Source organism: Rutilus rutilus (assembly GCF_951802725.1).
Source record: "Rutilus rutilus genome assembly, chromosome: 11".
Taxonomy (NCBI): domain Eukaryota; kingdom Metazoa; phylum Chordata; class Actinopteri; order Cypriniformes; family Leuciscidae; genus Rutilus; species Rutilus rutilus.
This window is the reverse complement of record NC_140216.1, coordinates 1,961,943-1,977,631: the sequence shown is the minus strand read 5'-3', so window position 1 is coordinate 1,977,631 and position 15,689 is coordinate 1,961,943. Positions and strand designations below refer to the sequence as shown.

The 15,689-nt window shown below is 39.2% G+C and overlaps 1 protein-coding gene across 1 annotated transcript in view; it reads right to left on the bottom strand.

Annotated features, from left to right (window-relative positions):
- The window catches only part of ext1b (exostosin glycosyltransferase 1b), a 109,887-nt gene that overhangs the window by 34,369 nt on the left and 59,829 nt on the right, over positions 1 to 15,689 (bottom strand). Inside the window, exons 2-3 of the mRNA XM_084423363.1 lie at positions 5,353 to 5,446; positions 1,840 to 1,947 (exon numbers count right to left, since the gene is read on the bottom strand). Of these exons, the coding sequence (XP_084279489.1) occupies positions 1,840 to 1,947; positions 5,353 to 5,446 (202 nt within the window). The remainder of the gene's footprint in view (positions 1 to 1,839; positions 1,948 to 5,352; positions 5,447 to 15,689) is intronic.

The window sequence follows — 15,689 nt, the reverse complement described above, 5'->3', positions numbered from 1 at the left end:
GGATTGTCATTTAGATGATAAAAATGAGTATTATTATTATTATTATTATTACAACTACTGATTTTAAACTACAAACAATTCTTACTTTAGGTTCATCAACACTAATGTGTTTATTTGAATGTATTTTATATTGGATACATTAAGAATTATCATTAATATTGTTAAAATGGGTATTCTTCTTATTTATTTATTTATTTAAAGGCATTACTATGATTAACATGAGTATTTGTTAATAATAATATAATTATTGTTGTTATTATTTTTGTTAATTTAGGGCACATTATCACAGTTCAGGGAACAATCATAGAGGAACTTTGAAGAAGACCTTACATGGCAAATGTAATTATAATTGCGTCCTGATGGGAAGTTTAACTAATCTAAATTGCAGTTTTTGTATGAAATTATCATCAAAGCTTAACAAGTTTGAAATATTCCCTTTGAGTGACCCAAATCCAAGACTTTTTTTTTTTACTGTCCTTTAAAAGGAACTACAAAGATTAACTGTGATTCTTTTTAAAATCTTTTGATAGCTATAATACAATGTCATAATTCCTGTTTTTTAGGTTTAAAGAGAATAATGAAACTTTATTCATTTATTCACCGTCATGTCATTCCAAACTCGCATGACTTTTGTTCTTCAGAGGAATGTTTTGAGGAATGTCTGTTTTTAATTGAAGTCAATGGCATCCAAAACCAACATTCTTTATTCAGCAGAAGGAAGAATGTCATGCAGGTCTGGAAGGACGTGAGCGAGAGTAAATGATGACAATTCTACATTTTTGGGTGAATTATCCCTTTAACAAAGGAAATCCTGAAATCTCCCTGGGATACAAATCTCTGGATGGGAATCACTGGCAGTGTGTGTGTCTGTGTGTGAGAGTGTCTGTGTGTGAGAGTGAGAGTGTGTGTGTGTGTGAGTGTCTGTTTGAGTGAGTGTCTGTGTGTGAGAGTGAGTGAGTGAGTGAGTGAGTGAGAGAATGTGAGTGAGAGAATGTGTGTGTGTGTGTGTGAGTGTCTGTGTGTGAGAGTGAGTGAGTGAGTGAGTGAGTGAGTGAGTGAGTGAGTGAGAGAGTGAGTGAGTGAGTGAGTGTGTGAGTGAGTGTGAGTGAGTGAGTGAGTGAGTGAGTGAGTGAGTGAGTGAGTGAGTGAGTGAGTGAGTGAGTGAGTGAGTGTGTGTGTGTGAGTGAGCACGTGTGAGTGAGTGAGCGAGTGAGTGTGAGAGTGTGTGAGAGTGAGTGAGTGTGTGAGAGTGAGTGTGAGAGTGTGTGAGAGAGTGAGTGAGTGTGTGTGTGTGTCTGTGTGTGAGAGAGTGAGTGAGTGAGTGAGAGAGAGAAAGTGTGTGTGAGTGTGAGTGAGAGTGAGAGAGTGAGTGAGTGAGCAACGTGTGTGAGTGAGTGAGTGAGCGTGTGTGTGTGTGTGAGTGAGTGAGTGAGTGTGAGAGTGTGTGAGAGTGAGTGAGTGAGAGAGAGAGTGTGTGAGAGTGAGTGAGAGTGAGTGAGTGAGTGAGTGAGTGAGTGTGTGTGTGAGAGTGAGTGAGTGAGTGAGTGTACGAGCGAGCGAGCGAGTGTGTGTGTGTCTGTGTGTGTATTAAATGATGACAATTCAAATTTTTTGGGTGAATTAATCCTTTTAACAAAGGAAATCCTGATACTAATACTAATACTCCTACTAATCTCTGGTTGGGAATCACTCTCATGGGCTTCGTGTTTTTGAATATGGTTAACCAGCCCAAACCAAGAGCTCGAACCAAATCAAGTGAGCTCCACAAATAACTCCACTGGCAGTGGCTCCACTATTCAAGGATACAGCTGAGATCTGGACAGTGTGTGTGTTTCAGACCTGCAGTAAGAGCCTCTCGTCCCCGATCACAGCGGCCGTGTTCCAGTCGATGACCTCCGAGAAGGGGAGTTCCCAACCGTTACTCAGCATGACCGGCACGCAGGCCGCCTACACACACACACACACACACACACACGGGGTCACGGCGTGAGTCATAGGTGCCGTGTTTTGATTACAAGACAGAACAAAGAGAGAAAGCACACAGATAAATGAGAAACAGGACAAACACAAAGAGCCGCGTATTAAATCGCTTCCACTGAATGCCTGATGAGACTGAGACTGAGACTGACTCCAAGAGCACAGATCATACAACATACAGTTACACGTTACAGAAAATACAGAGAAAATATGTACACTACCAGTCAAAAGGTAATCGGTCACGTGTGTGTGACACCACGCTCTAAAAACGCAGCACTCAAAAGGATCGGTAAGATTTTTTTATGTTTTTAAAAGTCTCTTCTGCTCACCAAGACTGCATTTATTTAAATAATAATAAAAAAAAAAACTAATATTGTTAAATATTATGACAATTTAAAATAACTGTTATCTATTTTAATATATTTTAAAATGTAAATTATTCCTGTTATCATCCAGTGTTGAAAACAGTTGTGTAAAAAAAAAAAAAAAAAAATCTGGATTCTTTGATGAATAGAAAGTTCAACAGCATTTATCTGAAAGAGAATCTTTTGTAACATTATAAATGTCTTTACTGTAACTTTTTATCAATTTAGATCTTCCTTGATGAATAAAAGTATTGATTTATTTTATTTTGTCCCCCCCCAAAAAATTAAATTAAATTCTTACTGGCCCCAAACTTTTGAACGGTAGTGTTTAATGTTACAAAAGCTTTTTATTTCAGATAATTGCTGTTCTTTTGAACCTTCTATTCATCAAATAATCCTGAAATAAAAGTGTACACAACTGTTTTCAACATCGATAGCAATCATAAATGTTTCTTGATCATCAAATCATCATATTAGAGTGATTTCTGAGGGATCATGTGACACTGAAGACTGGAGTAATGATGCTGAATATTCAGCTTTGTTCACAGGAATAAATTACATTTTACTGTATATTCACATAGAAAGCAGTTATTTTGACTGGTGGTGTATGTTGGGGGGGGGGGGGGGGGATGCAGTAAAGCAGGGGTTGAGGACTACGTGTGGAATAGAGGGATGAGCTGTTGTGTGTGTGTGATGTAACGAGAGGTCATAACGGTGTGAGCTGAGGATCGAGCTCTAGTGGACACACAGGGGACGAGCACTGCACTCCAGGAGTGAAGAGGTGCTGTGTGTGTGTGAGGGCTAATGTCACATTATGTGTGTGAGGGCTAATGTCACATTATGTGTGTGAGCTGAACTGTTTCGCTATACTTGTGAGGGACAAATTTCAGAAAATATCTTTATGATAAAATCTCATCCAAGCAAGCAGTGCGAGTGATTAATATTAGTAAGAGAAAGGTTCATAAGTGGGACAACTGATGTATTTATTATTTGATCTTAATCTATCCTAGTCAACGGATTCGTTCAAAAAGCTGATTCACTCAGTAATAATAGTCATTTTCAGGACATTCGTCCCGGGTAGAGATTTTGGCACACATCCCACGTTGTTCAATAGGATCATATTAGTCTATAACAGTTGAGATATTCTCCGCTAAATGAAGTGCATACAAATCTTACCCAGGACCTAGACTATAAGGCAACACCCGCTGTGTGTGGCTTTGTTTTGAACTATTTTCATTGGCGAAATAGACCAAAAACAGGCAATATGGTGTCTAAAATGTAAGTCACTTAGTATAAACACTTAATATTAATAAAAAACTGCACTCTTGTGATATTTATTACTAAATGATAATAAAGACTATATCACGCAGTGAAAGCGTGCACTCTAAATGGGCACCCGCACTAGTCTAGTCTACAAGACTACATCACGTAGAGTATGCATGCACTCTCTGGGTGTGTGTGTGTGTGTGTGTGTGGGATAGGCTATACTCAATGTCAAAACGCACATCGTTAAAACAACAATTACGATATTAATCGCAGACGATATATATCGCACACCCCTAGTTAGGATGTAGCTATCATGAGTGTTTGCAATTTGGAAGGAAGGAAAGGAGAGACTGGAGGAAGTGAAGAAAGTGTGGAAGGAAAGGAGAGACTGGAGGAAGTGAAGAAAGTGTGGAAGGAAAGGAGAGACTGGAGGAAGTGAAGAAAGTGTGGAAGGAAAGGAGAGACTGGAGGAAGTGAAGAAAGTGTGGAAGGAAAGGAGAGACTGGAGGAAGTGAAGAAAGTGTGGAAGGAAGGAATTAAAGTACAAAAGGAAGTGAGGAAGTAAGGAATGTAAGGAGGAAGCACGCAAGAAAGGAGTGAAGGAAATGAGTGCAGAAGGAAGCAGAGAAGAAAAGAAGGAAGAGAAAGAAGGAAGAAGTAGGGAAGTGCAGAATTAAGTGTGGAAGGAAGGAATGAAATTAGTGCATATGGAAGTAGAGAAGGAAGGAGGGAAGGAAGAAAGTAAGGAAAAAGTGCAGAAGGAAGTGAGGAAGAAATGCAGAAAAGACAAGAAAGGATGGAAGGCCAGAAGCAAGTAGGGAAGGAGGAAAAGAAGACTAAATGATTCAGAGAAGGAAGCTTGGAATTGAGGAATGACAGAAGTGTGGAAGAAATGAAGGTAGTTAATGGAAAAAGTGCAGAAAAAAGTGAGGAAGGAAGAAACAAGAAAAAAGACAAAAAAACTTTGAAGAGTGGATGTAAGGACAGACGCAAGTAAGGAAGGAGAGAGGGAAAGAAGACTTTAAATGCTTTAGAGAAGGAAGGAAGGAAGGAAGGAAGGAAGGAAGGAAGGAAGGAAGGAAGGAAGGAAGGAAGGAAGGAAGGAAGGAAGTGAGGAATGAATGAATGAATGAATGAATGAATGAATGAATGAATGAAGGAAGGGAGGGAAGGAGAAAGGAAGGGAGTGAGGAAGGGAGAAAGGAAGGAAGTGAGGAAGGAAGAAAGTAAGGAAGGGAGGGAGGGAGAAAGGAAGGGAGTGAGGAAGGGAGGGAGAAAGGAAGGAAGTGAGGAAGGAAGGTGCAGTAGGAAGTAAGGAAGGAAGGAAGGTGCAGTAGGAAGTGAGGAAGGAAGTGAGGAAGGAAGTGAGGAAGGAAGGGAGGAAGGAAGGGAGGGAGAAAGGGAGGGAGAAAGGAAGGGAGGAAGGAAGTGAGGAAGGAAGGAAGGTGCAGTAGGAAGTGAGGAAGGAAGGAAGGAAGGAAGGAAGGTGCAGTAGGAAGTGAGGAAGGAAGGAAGGAAGGAAGGAAGGTGCAGTAGGAAGGAAGGAAGGAAGGAAGGAAGGAAGGAAGGAAGGAAGGAAGGAAGGAAGGAAGGAAGGAAGGAAGGAAGGGGAAATGTGCAGAAGGAAGTGAGGAATGAAAAAGGGCAGAAAAAACAGAGACAACAGAGAAAGAAAAAAGAAAAGTAAAAGAAAAACTAAATAAAATGAAAAGCAATAGGGAACAAAGAATGAAAGAACATTCACCTGCAGAGCCTCCAGGAAGCGGAAAGATCCCAGTCGTCGTCCTCGTGGAACCAGACAGAAGGTGGAGTTGTGCAGCATTTCACGGTAGTCATACCTGCACAAACACACACACACATATGAGTGATACGAACTCTGCAAACACACACACGAGTGATACGAACTCTGCAAACACACACACACACACACTCTCTCTCTCTCTCTCTCTCTCTCTCTCTCTGTGTGTGTGAGCAGTGCAGAATGATCAGATGTGATGATGGGTAATGAGGTTGTGACACCTGCCCGTTTCACGCAGACACATTCATGAGGCGCTTATATGTGCACACACAGACACACACACACACCTCTCGGCTCAGGGCGACCTCACTGACACAGACGGGTTCCTGTCCTCTCAATCCGCGCATGTAAAAAATACAGCGTGTAAGAGGTCTTAAGGTTAAAGGAGCAGACAGTTATTCATCAGGCAGAAAATCATTCATCGTTTGCTGGTGAGCATGTACAGGTGAAGGTTGTGTGCGAGTCAGAGACACTGCCATTATCTGCGTTACGAGGATCTTGCTGACTCTGGATCAGCTGCTGTTTGCATCCTCAGCTCATTGGGAGATGCTGACTTTGAATAAAGCCCGAAATGGCATACTACACACACACACACACACACACACAGAGAGAGAGAGAACGAAACTGAGGCACAGAGGCGTTCTGTCACAAAGTGAACAAACAAGGCACGAGTGTGAGCACGCACACACACACACACACACACACAATCCCAGCTGTCTGGATATCAGACTGATCCCACGTTAATGTGATAGAATATGAATGAGGCTGGAGGACGAGTGTTGGTCTCTGTGGTGCCGGTTTTCCTGAGGAGAAACATCAGACACTCTGCAAACACTGAGACTCACTGCAGGCCCAGCACACAAATATCACTTCTCCACACGCTCCGTAAACCAAAGGTACGACACTTTCATTAAAAAAAATTAAAAATGGTTCTCTCTCTCTCTCTTGTGTATACATACATACATACATACACACATACACACACACACACACACACACACACACACACACACACACACACACACACACACACACACACACACACACACACACACACACACACACACACACATATATATATATATATATATATATATATATATATATATATATATATATATATATATATATATATATATACACACACACACGCACGCATATTATATACACAAAATAGAGTTTAAGATTAAGATTTAAAGTTTAGGAAAGTCGTCTCCTCTGCTCACCAAGGCTGCATTTATTTAATCAAAAATACAGATTTTTTTTTTTAATTATGAAATAATATTTCGATCAAAAATAGCAGTTTTCTATGTGAATATAATGTAAAATGTAATGTATTCCTGTGATGCAAAGCTGAATTTCCAGCATCATTACTCCAGTCTTCAGTGTCACATGATCCTTCACAAATCACTCTAATATGATGATTTGATGCTCAAGAAACATTGATGATAATTAACAATGTTGAAAAGTTCATATTTTCATGGAAACACTGATATATATAATTTTAGGATTCTTTCATCAACAGAGTTCAAAAGAACAGCATTTATTTGAAATATTAGTTAAAAAAAAATTAACAGTAGGGCATGAATAAAGTATATGTCCACCATTGTTCAAAAAATAGAATTATAACTCATTGTTTAATGTATTATTATTATGCATTTATCATACACAGAAATACATAACACTTTTTTAATTGCCAATCATTCAGTGCCACAAGCACACATTACAAGCACCATCTGTTACATCTCATAATTGTACAACGGTTTCACCACAGTACTTATTTGTACACCATGTTATTTTAAAGCAACTCTTTTCACTAATTCCCGGTCAAACACTGAGCATCTTTTGACCTTGGGAAGCTCGGAGCACTTAAAACAGCACAGCGAGACGAGAGGGCGTAATAGCATGTTTATCCGCGAGAGGATTGTTTGAGTGTGTGACGGCACTCAGAAACACACACTAATGTTTGTGTGAAGTGAAGCAGCGGCACTCAGCATCTACGTGAGAAGACAATGCAGTGGAGAAACGAACAGTGTTAAAGTATTATGAGAAAACTGTGAATCAATATCAGGGTTTAAAAATGAGGATCACCCTCTGTGTTCCTGTTTATTTCACAGGTTGGGTACAATTACACTACCAGAGCCCTGAGCTCCGTCTCCATAGCAACTCCAGCTAAATGCTTCCATTCGGAGTGTGTTAATTATATGCGTTCTGCACACGGCCGATGGGGGGGGGTCTTTCACAATGAGGTAATGTTTTAAAAATCTCCAGTGTTTCATTTCTCTGGCTTTCCAGCACTTTGTAAAACTTTCTCTCTCAACCTGCCCCCTCTTGCACATCTGAATGAAAGCTTCCCTGGGAACGGAGCCAAAATGGCTGTCGTTCCTGACACAGAACAATCAGCCTCAGGCGCAGCGTTCCCACTTCCCAGACACCAATCTCAGGAGAAAAGCCCACAAATACTAACTAAAGTGTAGAGTGGATAAACACATGTGATATGATTATATTAGCATAAAAAAAAAAAGGTCATTCATAAAATATTAGGCAGTCTCAGCAGTAGAATTATTTTGTAGTGGATTCATTTAGAGATAGAATTTAGTCAGAGTACATGGCATATTTAACGCAAACAAAAAAAGCTGTGATTTTGATCATGCAAATAAATAGTTAAATCCGGCTTTGCAAACAATTCACTGAAACAGACAGTTCAAAAGAAACCATTCACAAAAATGAATCAAACTTTAATCTAAGCTGCCATTTAAGGATGCAATAGATTTATAATGTTACAAAAGATTTCTATTTCAAATAACTTGTGTTCAAGGAATACTGGAAATAAAATGCATTAAGGTCTCCAACAAAATACGAGGCAGCACAACGGCACAAAATGAATTACTCGTCTATCAGCATTTTTGGTACTCTTAGCAAAATCTCAATCTCAAGCATGCAAGAGGTTAGATTTTTACAGAAAGACTCAAATTTATGCTTGAATCTGATCTCTCTCAATATGCAAAAAAACAAAAAGATTCTTCTTTAATTTCAGTTTAATGGGAAAACATCTACAGTTAGTTACAGTAATTATAGCCATTGTTATAAAACATCAAGTAACAGAAAGCCACCTGTGATTCTAGAGACTCACATGCCAGGGTGCTCTGAGATGCTTATGGCTCCGTGTGGGTATGTGAGCGAGTATGTGCGCGAGTATGTGCATGAGTATGTGTATGTGCATGAGTATGTGCTCGAGTATTTGCATGAGTATGTGTATGTGCATGAGTATGTGCTCGAGTATGTGCATGAGTATGTGTATGTGCATGAGTATGTGCTCGAGTATTTGCATGAGTATGTGTATGTGCATGAGTATGTGCTCAAGCATGTGCCCGAGTATGTGTATGTGCATGAGTATGTGCTCGAGCATGTGCATGAGTATGTGTATGTGCACGAGTATGTACTCGAGTATGTGTATGTGCATGAGTATGTGCATGAGTATGTGCTGGAGTATGTGCATGAGTATGTGCATGAGTATGTGCATGAGTATGTGCATGAGTATGTACTCGAGTATGTGCGCGAGTATGTGCGCGAGTATGTGCATGAGCATGAGTATGTGCTCGAGTATGTGCATGAGTATGTGTATGTGCATGAGTATGTACTTGAGTATGTGTATGTGCACGTGCTTGAGTATGTGCGCGAGTATGTGCATGAGTATGTGCATGAGTATGTGCATGAGTATGTGCATGAGTATGTGCATGAGCATGAGTATGTACTCGAGTATGTGTACGTGCACGTGCTTGAGTATGTGCGCGAGTATGTGCATGAGTATGTGCATGAGTATGTGCATGAGTATGTGCATGAGTATGTGCATGAGTATGTGCATGAGTATGTGCATGAGTATGTGCATGAGTATGTGCAGGAGTATGTGCATGAGTATGTGCATGAGTATGTGCATGAGTATGTGCTCGAGTATGTGCTCGAGTATGTGCATGTGCATGAGTATGTACTTGAGTATGTGTATGTGCACGTGCTTGAGTATGTGCTTGAGTATGTGCATGAGTATGTGCATGAGTATGTGCATGAGTATGTGCATGAGTATGTGCATGAGCATGAGTATGTGCTCGAGTATGTGCATGAGTATGTGTATGTGCATGAGTATGTACTTGAGTATGTGTATGTGCACGTGCTTGAGTATGTGCGCGAGTATGTGCATGAGTATGTGCATGAGTATGTGTGCGAGTGTGTGCACGAGTATGTGAAATGGTATGTTGAAGAGTATGTGTGCGAGTATGTGCATGAGTATGTGCGCGAGTATGTGCGCGAGTATGTGCATGAGTATGTGCTCGAGTATGTGCATGAGTATGTGCATGAGTACGTGCGCGAGTATGTGCGCGAGTATGTGCTTGAGTATGTGCATGAGTATGTGCATGAGTATGTGCTCGAGTACGTGCATGAGTATGTGCATGAGTACGTGCTTGAGTATGTGCATGAGTACGTGCATGAGTATGTGCATGAGTATGTGCTCGAGTATGTGCATGAGTATGTGCATGAGTACGTGCTTGAGTATGTGCATGAGTACGTGCATGAGTATGTGCATGAGTATGTGAGATGGTATGTGCAAGAGTATGTGTATGTACATATGTGTGTGAGGCCTTATGAAGTGTCCACACTGTCCTCTCTCCAGAACTCTCACTGTAACTAATTCATTAGAGCAATTAGTGGCCATTAGAGGTCTTATGCTAGTTTGAATTAGCATACACAACACAAGATAACCCAGAGGCATTGCAGCAAACACCCCCCTCATATAATCATATAAAGGCCATGTGCTCCGGTTACACCACAGGAATCAAAACAGGGCCCAATTATAAGCTCGAGTAGTTGAAAATGTTAGTTACTCTGTGGGGAATAAATGCATCTTTATGAAGTGATGATGCAATTTATAGTTCATTGTTAGTTAAGGCATTAAAAATGCACATAAAAAATGAGGCCTTTTTCTGAAGTGTTACCTAAATGATACATATATTACAGATTTATAATTTAATTTAAGCAACAAACCTGCCATTCAGACAATTTCCTTGTCGAAAAGATCAGCTTTGTTATTGCAGACGCTCAAAATCATCTTGTTCAAATATTTATGTTTTGAGAAGTTTATCATGAAAATCTTTTCACCTAGTCTCTACTAAGTAAAACAGATTGAGCATTAACAAAAGAAAAAAGGTTGGTTTGGACATGGAACGAGGGGATAAAGTAGTGTTATTATCTGGCTATGCTCATCACATGGACACATTTTGTCCCGTTTGATCCGACAGGGACACTTCATATAGACCAGTTAATCCTGTCGCGGCACGAGGACAGAAACATGTCTTGATTGGCCTGTCAGCGTACAGGGACACACTTGGTGAAATACTGGCTGTCCTGTCACCACAACAGGAATATTTCAGTCCTGACAGGCTATGGAAGTGCAGTTCAGACCCTGGCATGCTGATGACCAGATGTGACTCAAAGCACCAGTTTATATCCAGATGGTTGCAGGACTGAGATGACGTGACCGTGCACGAGTGAGTCGGGACATGTCAACACAAGTCTGCTCTGCGGTCTCCATCTAGTCCTGCGTGAGAAGCATTTACAGATGGAATAGACGCTTCTTTCAAAGATCACAGACTTCAGTGGTTCAAATATTCCAGCTAAGTGGGTTGAAGCTGTACTGGTCTGAATCTGTGGAGTCCCAAAACATCTTCCCATCAGGATTTGTTAAGAGTTTATATCGGCCATCTTCAGAAATCAAAGAAGCCTTTTAAGCTGGAGTTAAAAAGCAGGATTTCTAACTTTTATAGGTTCAGACAACTTACAAAAACAACTCGTATTTGCTATCTTTCAGCCAAATAAAATGCTAAACTACATTATTTTTTATCCAAATACCAAGAGGAACAGCCTGACAGTTAAATAAAATGATCACATTATCTGAGGTTTTCAGCTGGTTTAGAACAATTCAGAGGTTGTGTTTGGTCTTATTGCTTAGGATTGATGACTTTTTGGTCTTTTTATTATTGGACTGATGTTCTTTTTCTCCGCAATAGGAGTTTATTTTACTAATAGACCATCCACTGTAGCCTTTCGCCCTAAAGGTGAACAAAAAGTCATAATTAGCTCATTTATTTGCAAAAACATTTAAATTTATTCTATTTTAGGGCTAAGCCCGCAATATCTCCTCACCATATGTGACTCAAAGACAGGGAAGGAGAGAAAGAAAGGGAAAGAGGGAGGGAAGGCAATCAAAGCTGCAGATGGGGCTCAATCGCTTGTAGAGATTGTCCCTGAAGAGCCAAACCAGTGTTTATCCTTCTAATCGTACGCCACACCCTGCTACCACTGCGGGACACTGGGACCATTATCTGTTAGAGTTAGAGTTTTATGTAGCCAACACCTTCTTAAAACGGTGAATCTCACATAAGCTTGTTCAGGTTATATTGCAATGCAAAAAAAAAAAAAATAGCATTAAAAAAATAAGCTTATTTTTTAGGACAAACAATTGCATTGTGACAAATGTAATTTTTTTTGGCATCACAATATTATTAAAAAAAAATTGGTGGTAATCTCAATTTCTTATATCTGTAAAATAATCATAATAATGTTTTTTTTTTTTTTACAGCATTACAAGTATAAAACTTTTTTTTATCATAAATTAACAGCAAAAAAAAGAAAAGATGAAACAATAAATTATCTGTCTGTATAAATCATCTTTAAAAATTGTTGAAATAAAATATATAAATATTTATATAGTCAAAAATAGATTATGTATTAATTTTGTATCAAATAGATTTTTTTTTTTTGCATTAAGTTCATGATAATGGGGGGGTGGGGGGGTGGGGTATGTGCAAGAATAAATAAGTAATCAAGTAAACAAACAACTGAATGAGCAAATGAATGAGCGCCCCAACCAACAATGAACGAACAAATCAATCAAGCTTAATGGTCTTAAAAAAAAAAAAAGCGGTTTTCTTTCAGCACATTAATATTAGTTTTGTGTCATTTTCAAAAGACATTCCTTCGCAGGACAGCGTTATAGGATACAGGCGTGTCTCAGACTCGGTCACTGCAGGTCAGATTGTGGTTTTTAGACGCTGTGGACAGAAAGAACCGTTGTAACAAAGCAGTGTCTTCTCTGAGAGGAGCTTCAGCCGGTGTCAGGTTTCCCGAGACGAGGAAGAGGACAAAAGAGGGACACAGATGGATTGAACAGACAAGGAAAGCTGGTGCTGCTGCTCTCTTTCCACCTGGACAGTGTGTGTGCACCTGTGTGTGTGTGTGTGCGCGTGTGTGTGTGTGTGTGTGTGTGTGTGTGTGTGTGTGTGTGTGTGTGTGTGTGTGTGTGTGTGTGTGGACATGTGGCAAGGTTGAATTTTTGGTTCAAGCAGAATACTGATATCTTCAGACTCCAGCTTAAAGTACTGCCATCATGTGCCATTAAACCTGCTTCAGTGAAGAATGGTGTGCAGTTTAAGATCACAATTACACGAAACCCAGCAGTGCTCATTAGAGTCTGTTCAGAATAAACCGCCTGAGACTGAGAAGAAAAAAGAGAGAAAGAGAAACTGACTAATAACACTCTTCTAGCTCCTGAAAAGACGTAATTAGAGAAATAAAAACATAAGAGATGGCTGAGAGAAAGGCTGAAGACTCATCGGTGACTGATCACCTGTGTGTGGGTATAATATTTCGCTTTGAAATGGAAAGCAAAGCACGCGCACACAACACATGGATGGCAGAAGAGAAGTGATTACATCAATGCATTGAGATATTAGAGTATCAGAAACGAATAACTAGCAGATTCGAGATGGAGGAAAGTGTGTGTTAGAGCAACTTACAGGAGTCACTCAATAGCATATCAAAACAGGGAACTAAAAAAACATTACCGGGGGAAGTGGAAGAGCAAGGGGAAGGAGAAGGAGGAAGAGGAAGAGGAGGAGAAGAGGGAGGGAAGGAAAAGAAATGAAAGGAAAAGAAAAGAAAGAAATGGGATGGAAAGGGAAGGGAAGGAAAGGAAAGGAAAGGAAAAGAAAGGAATGGGATGGAAAAGAAAAGAAAAGAAAAGAAAAGAAAAGAAAGGGATGGAAAGGAAAGGAAAATAAAGGAATGGGATGGGATGGAAAGGAAAAGAAAGGGATGGGATGGAAAGGAAAGGAAAGGAATGGGATGGAAAGGAAAGGAAAGGAAAGGAAAAGAAAAGAAAGGAATGGGGTGGAAAGGAAAGGAAAGGAAAGGAAAAGAAAGGAAAAGAAAGGAATGGGATGGGATGGAAAGGAAAGGAAAGGAATGGGATGGGATAGAAAGGAAAAGAAAAAAAGAAAAAAGAAAGGGATGGAAAGGAAAAGAAAGGAATGGGATGGAAAAGAAAGGAAATGAAATGAAAGGGATGGAAAGGAAAATAAAGGGATGGGATGGAAAGGAAAAGAAAGGAATGAGATGGAAAGGAAAGGAAAAGAAAGGAATGGGATGGAAAGGAAAGGAAAGGAAAAGAAAGGGATGGGATGGAAAGGAACGAGAAGGAATGGAAAGTAGGAACGAGAAGGAATGGAAAGTAGGAACGAGAAGGAATGGAAAGGAAAGGAAAAGAAAGGAATGGGATGGAAAGGAAAAGAAAGGAATGGGATGAAAAGGGATGGAAAGGAAACGAAAGGAAAAGAAAGGAAACGAAAGGAAACGAAACGAAAGGAAAAGAAAGGAAAAGAAAGGAAAAGAAAAGAAAGGAAAAGAAAGGAATGGGATGGAAAGGGATGGAAAGGAAAGGAAAGGAAAATAAAGGGATGGAAAGGAAAGGAAAAGAAAGGGATGGGATGGAAAGGAAAAGAAAGGAAAAGAAAGGAATAGAAAAGAAAGGGATGGGATGGAAAGGAACGAGAAGGAATGGAAAGTAGGAAAAGAAAGGAATGGGATGGGATGGAAAGGAAAGGAATGGGGTGGAAAGGAAAGGAATGGGGTGGAAAGGAAAGGAATGGGATGGAAAGGAATGGAATGGAAAGGAATGGAAAGGAAAAGAAAGGAAAGGAAAAGGAAAAGAAAGGAAAGGAATGGGATTGGAAGGAGTGGGATAAGGGAAGAGAAGGGATGGGAAGAAAATGGGAAAAGAAATGGGAAAAGAACAACAGTAATGTTGTCAGGATTGACATAAGAGGAAATAAAACAAACAAACAAACAAACAAACAAACAAACAAACAAACAAACAAACAAACAAACAAACAAACAAACAAACAAACAAACAAACAAACATATCATCTTCAGTAAGCCAGAGCTGGTGAAATCTCCAGAAATGAAACTGTAAACTGTGTATATTTTTACAGCAAAGAATGTAATCAAAGCCTCTTCTTTGATGTCTTCACTCTACCACAGGCTGATGAAAGAGTTTCCGTCTTTTTCAGTCATTCTTCATGAGCTCGTTCCGTTGCAGAGGAACCATGACACGAGCCTACAGAACCGGTTCTCCTTCACCTCTGATACTGACTCTCAGAGTTCTTCATGTCCATCACACCACAAAACCACATGCAAAAACACACGTGTGTATAGTTCACACACACAGACAGCCTGAGTTTGCACACAGTTAGTGACAGTAAGAGTCGTCATATCACTCGATATATCACATATCACAATCCAATGTGAGGAAATCCACACCTTTCTGAGCTTGATCTGACATTAAACGGTGCCAACATCGAGAAAATTCTCATCCAATCAATGTAATGCATTTCTGCTTCGAGTTATTTTTAACTCAGGTGTTACATAATGAAGCGGTTTCTGTACAGATGCAAGACTTATTTGTCTTAAAAACAGTGACGTCCCCTTTCCTTTTCAGTATTTCAGTCACAAAAAACTTCACTGTTATGTAATATAATCTAAATAACATATGAGAGAGAAAAATTGAAAAAAAATTGAAAATAAGAGTAATTTATAATAAAATATATATTAAGTGATTTTTATATTATATCATATTATGATTTAATAAAATAATATATATATATATATATATATATATATATATATATATATATATATATATATATATATATATATATATATATATATATATATATATATATATATATATATATATACACACACACATTTTTTTATCATATTATAATATGATATAATATAAAAATCACTTAATATATATTTTATTATAAATTACTCTTATTATTTTCTAGTTTTTACAAAAATTGTACAACAACTTACTGAATTATACACACACACACAAACCCATAAAGCTGCATTAAGATAAAATGGCACCGTGTTCAGGTACGGCAAGCCCA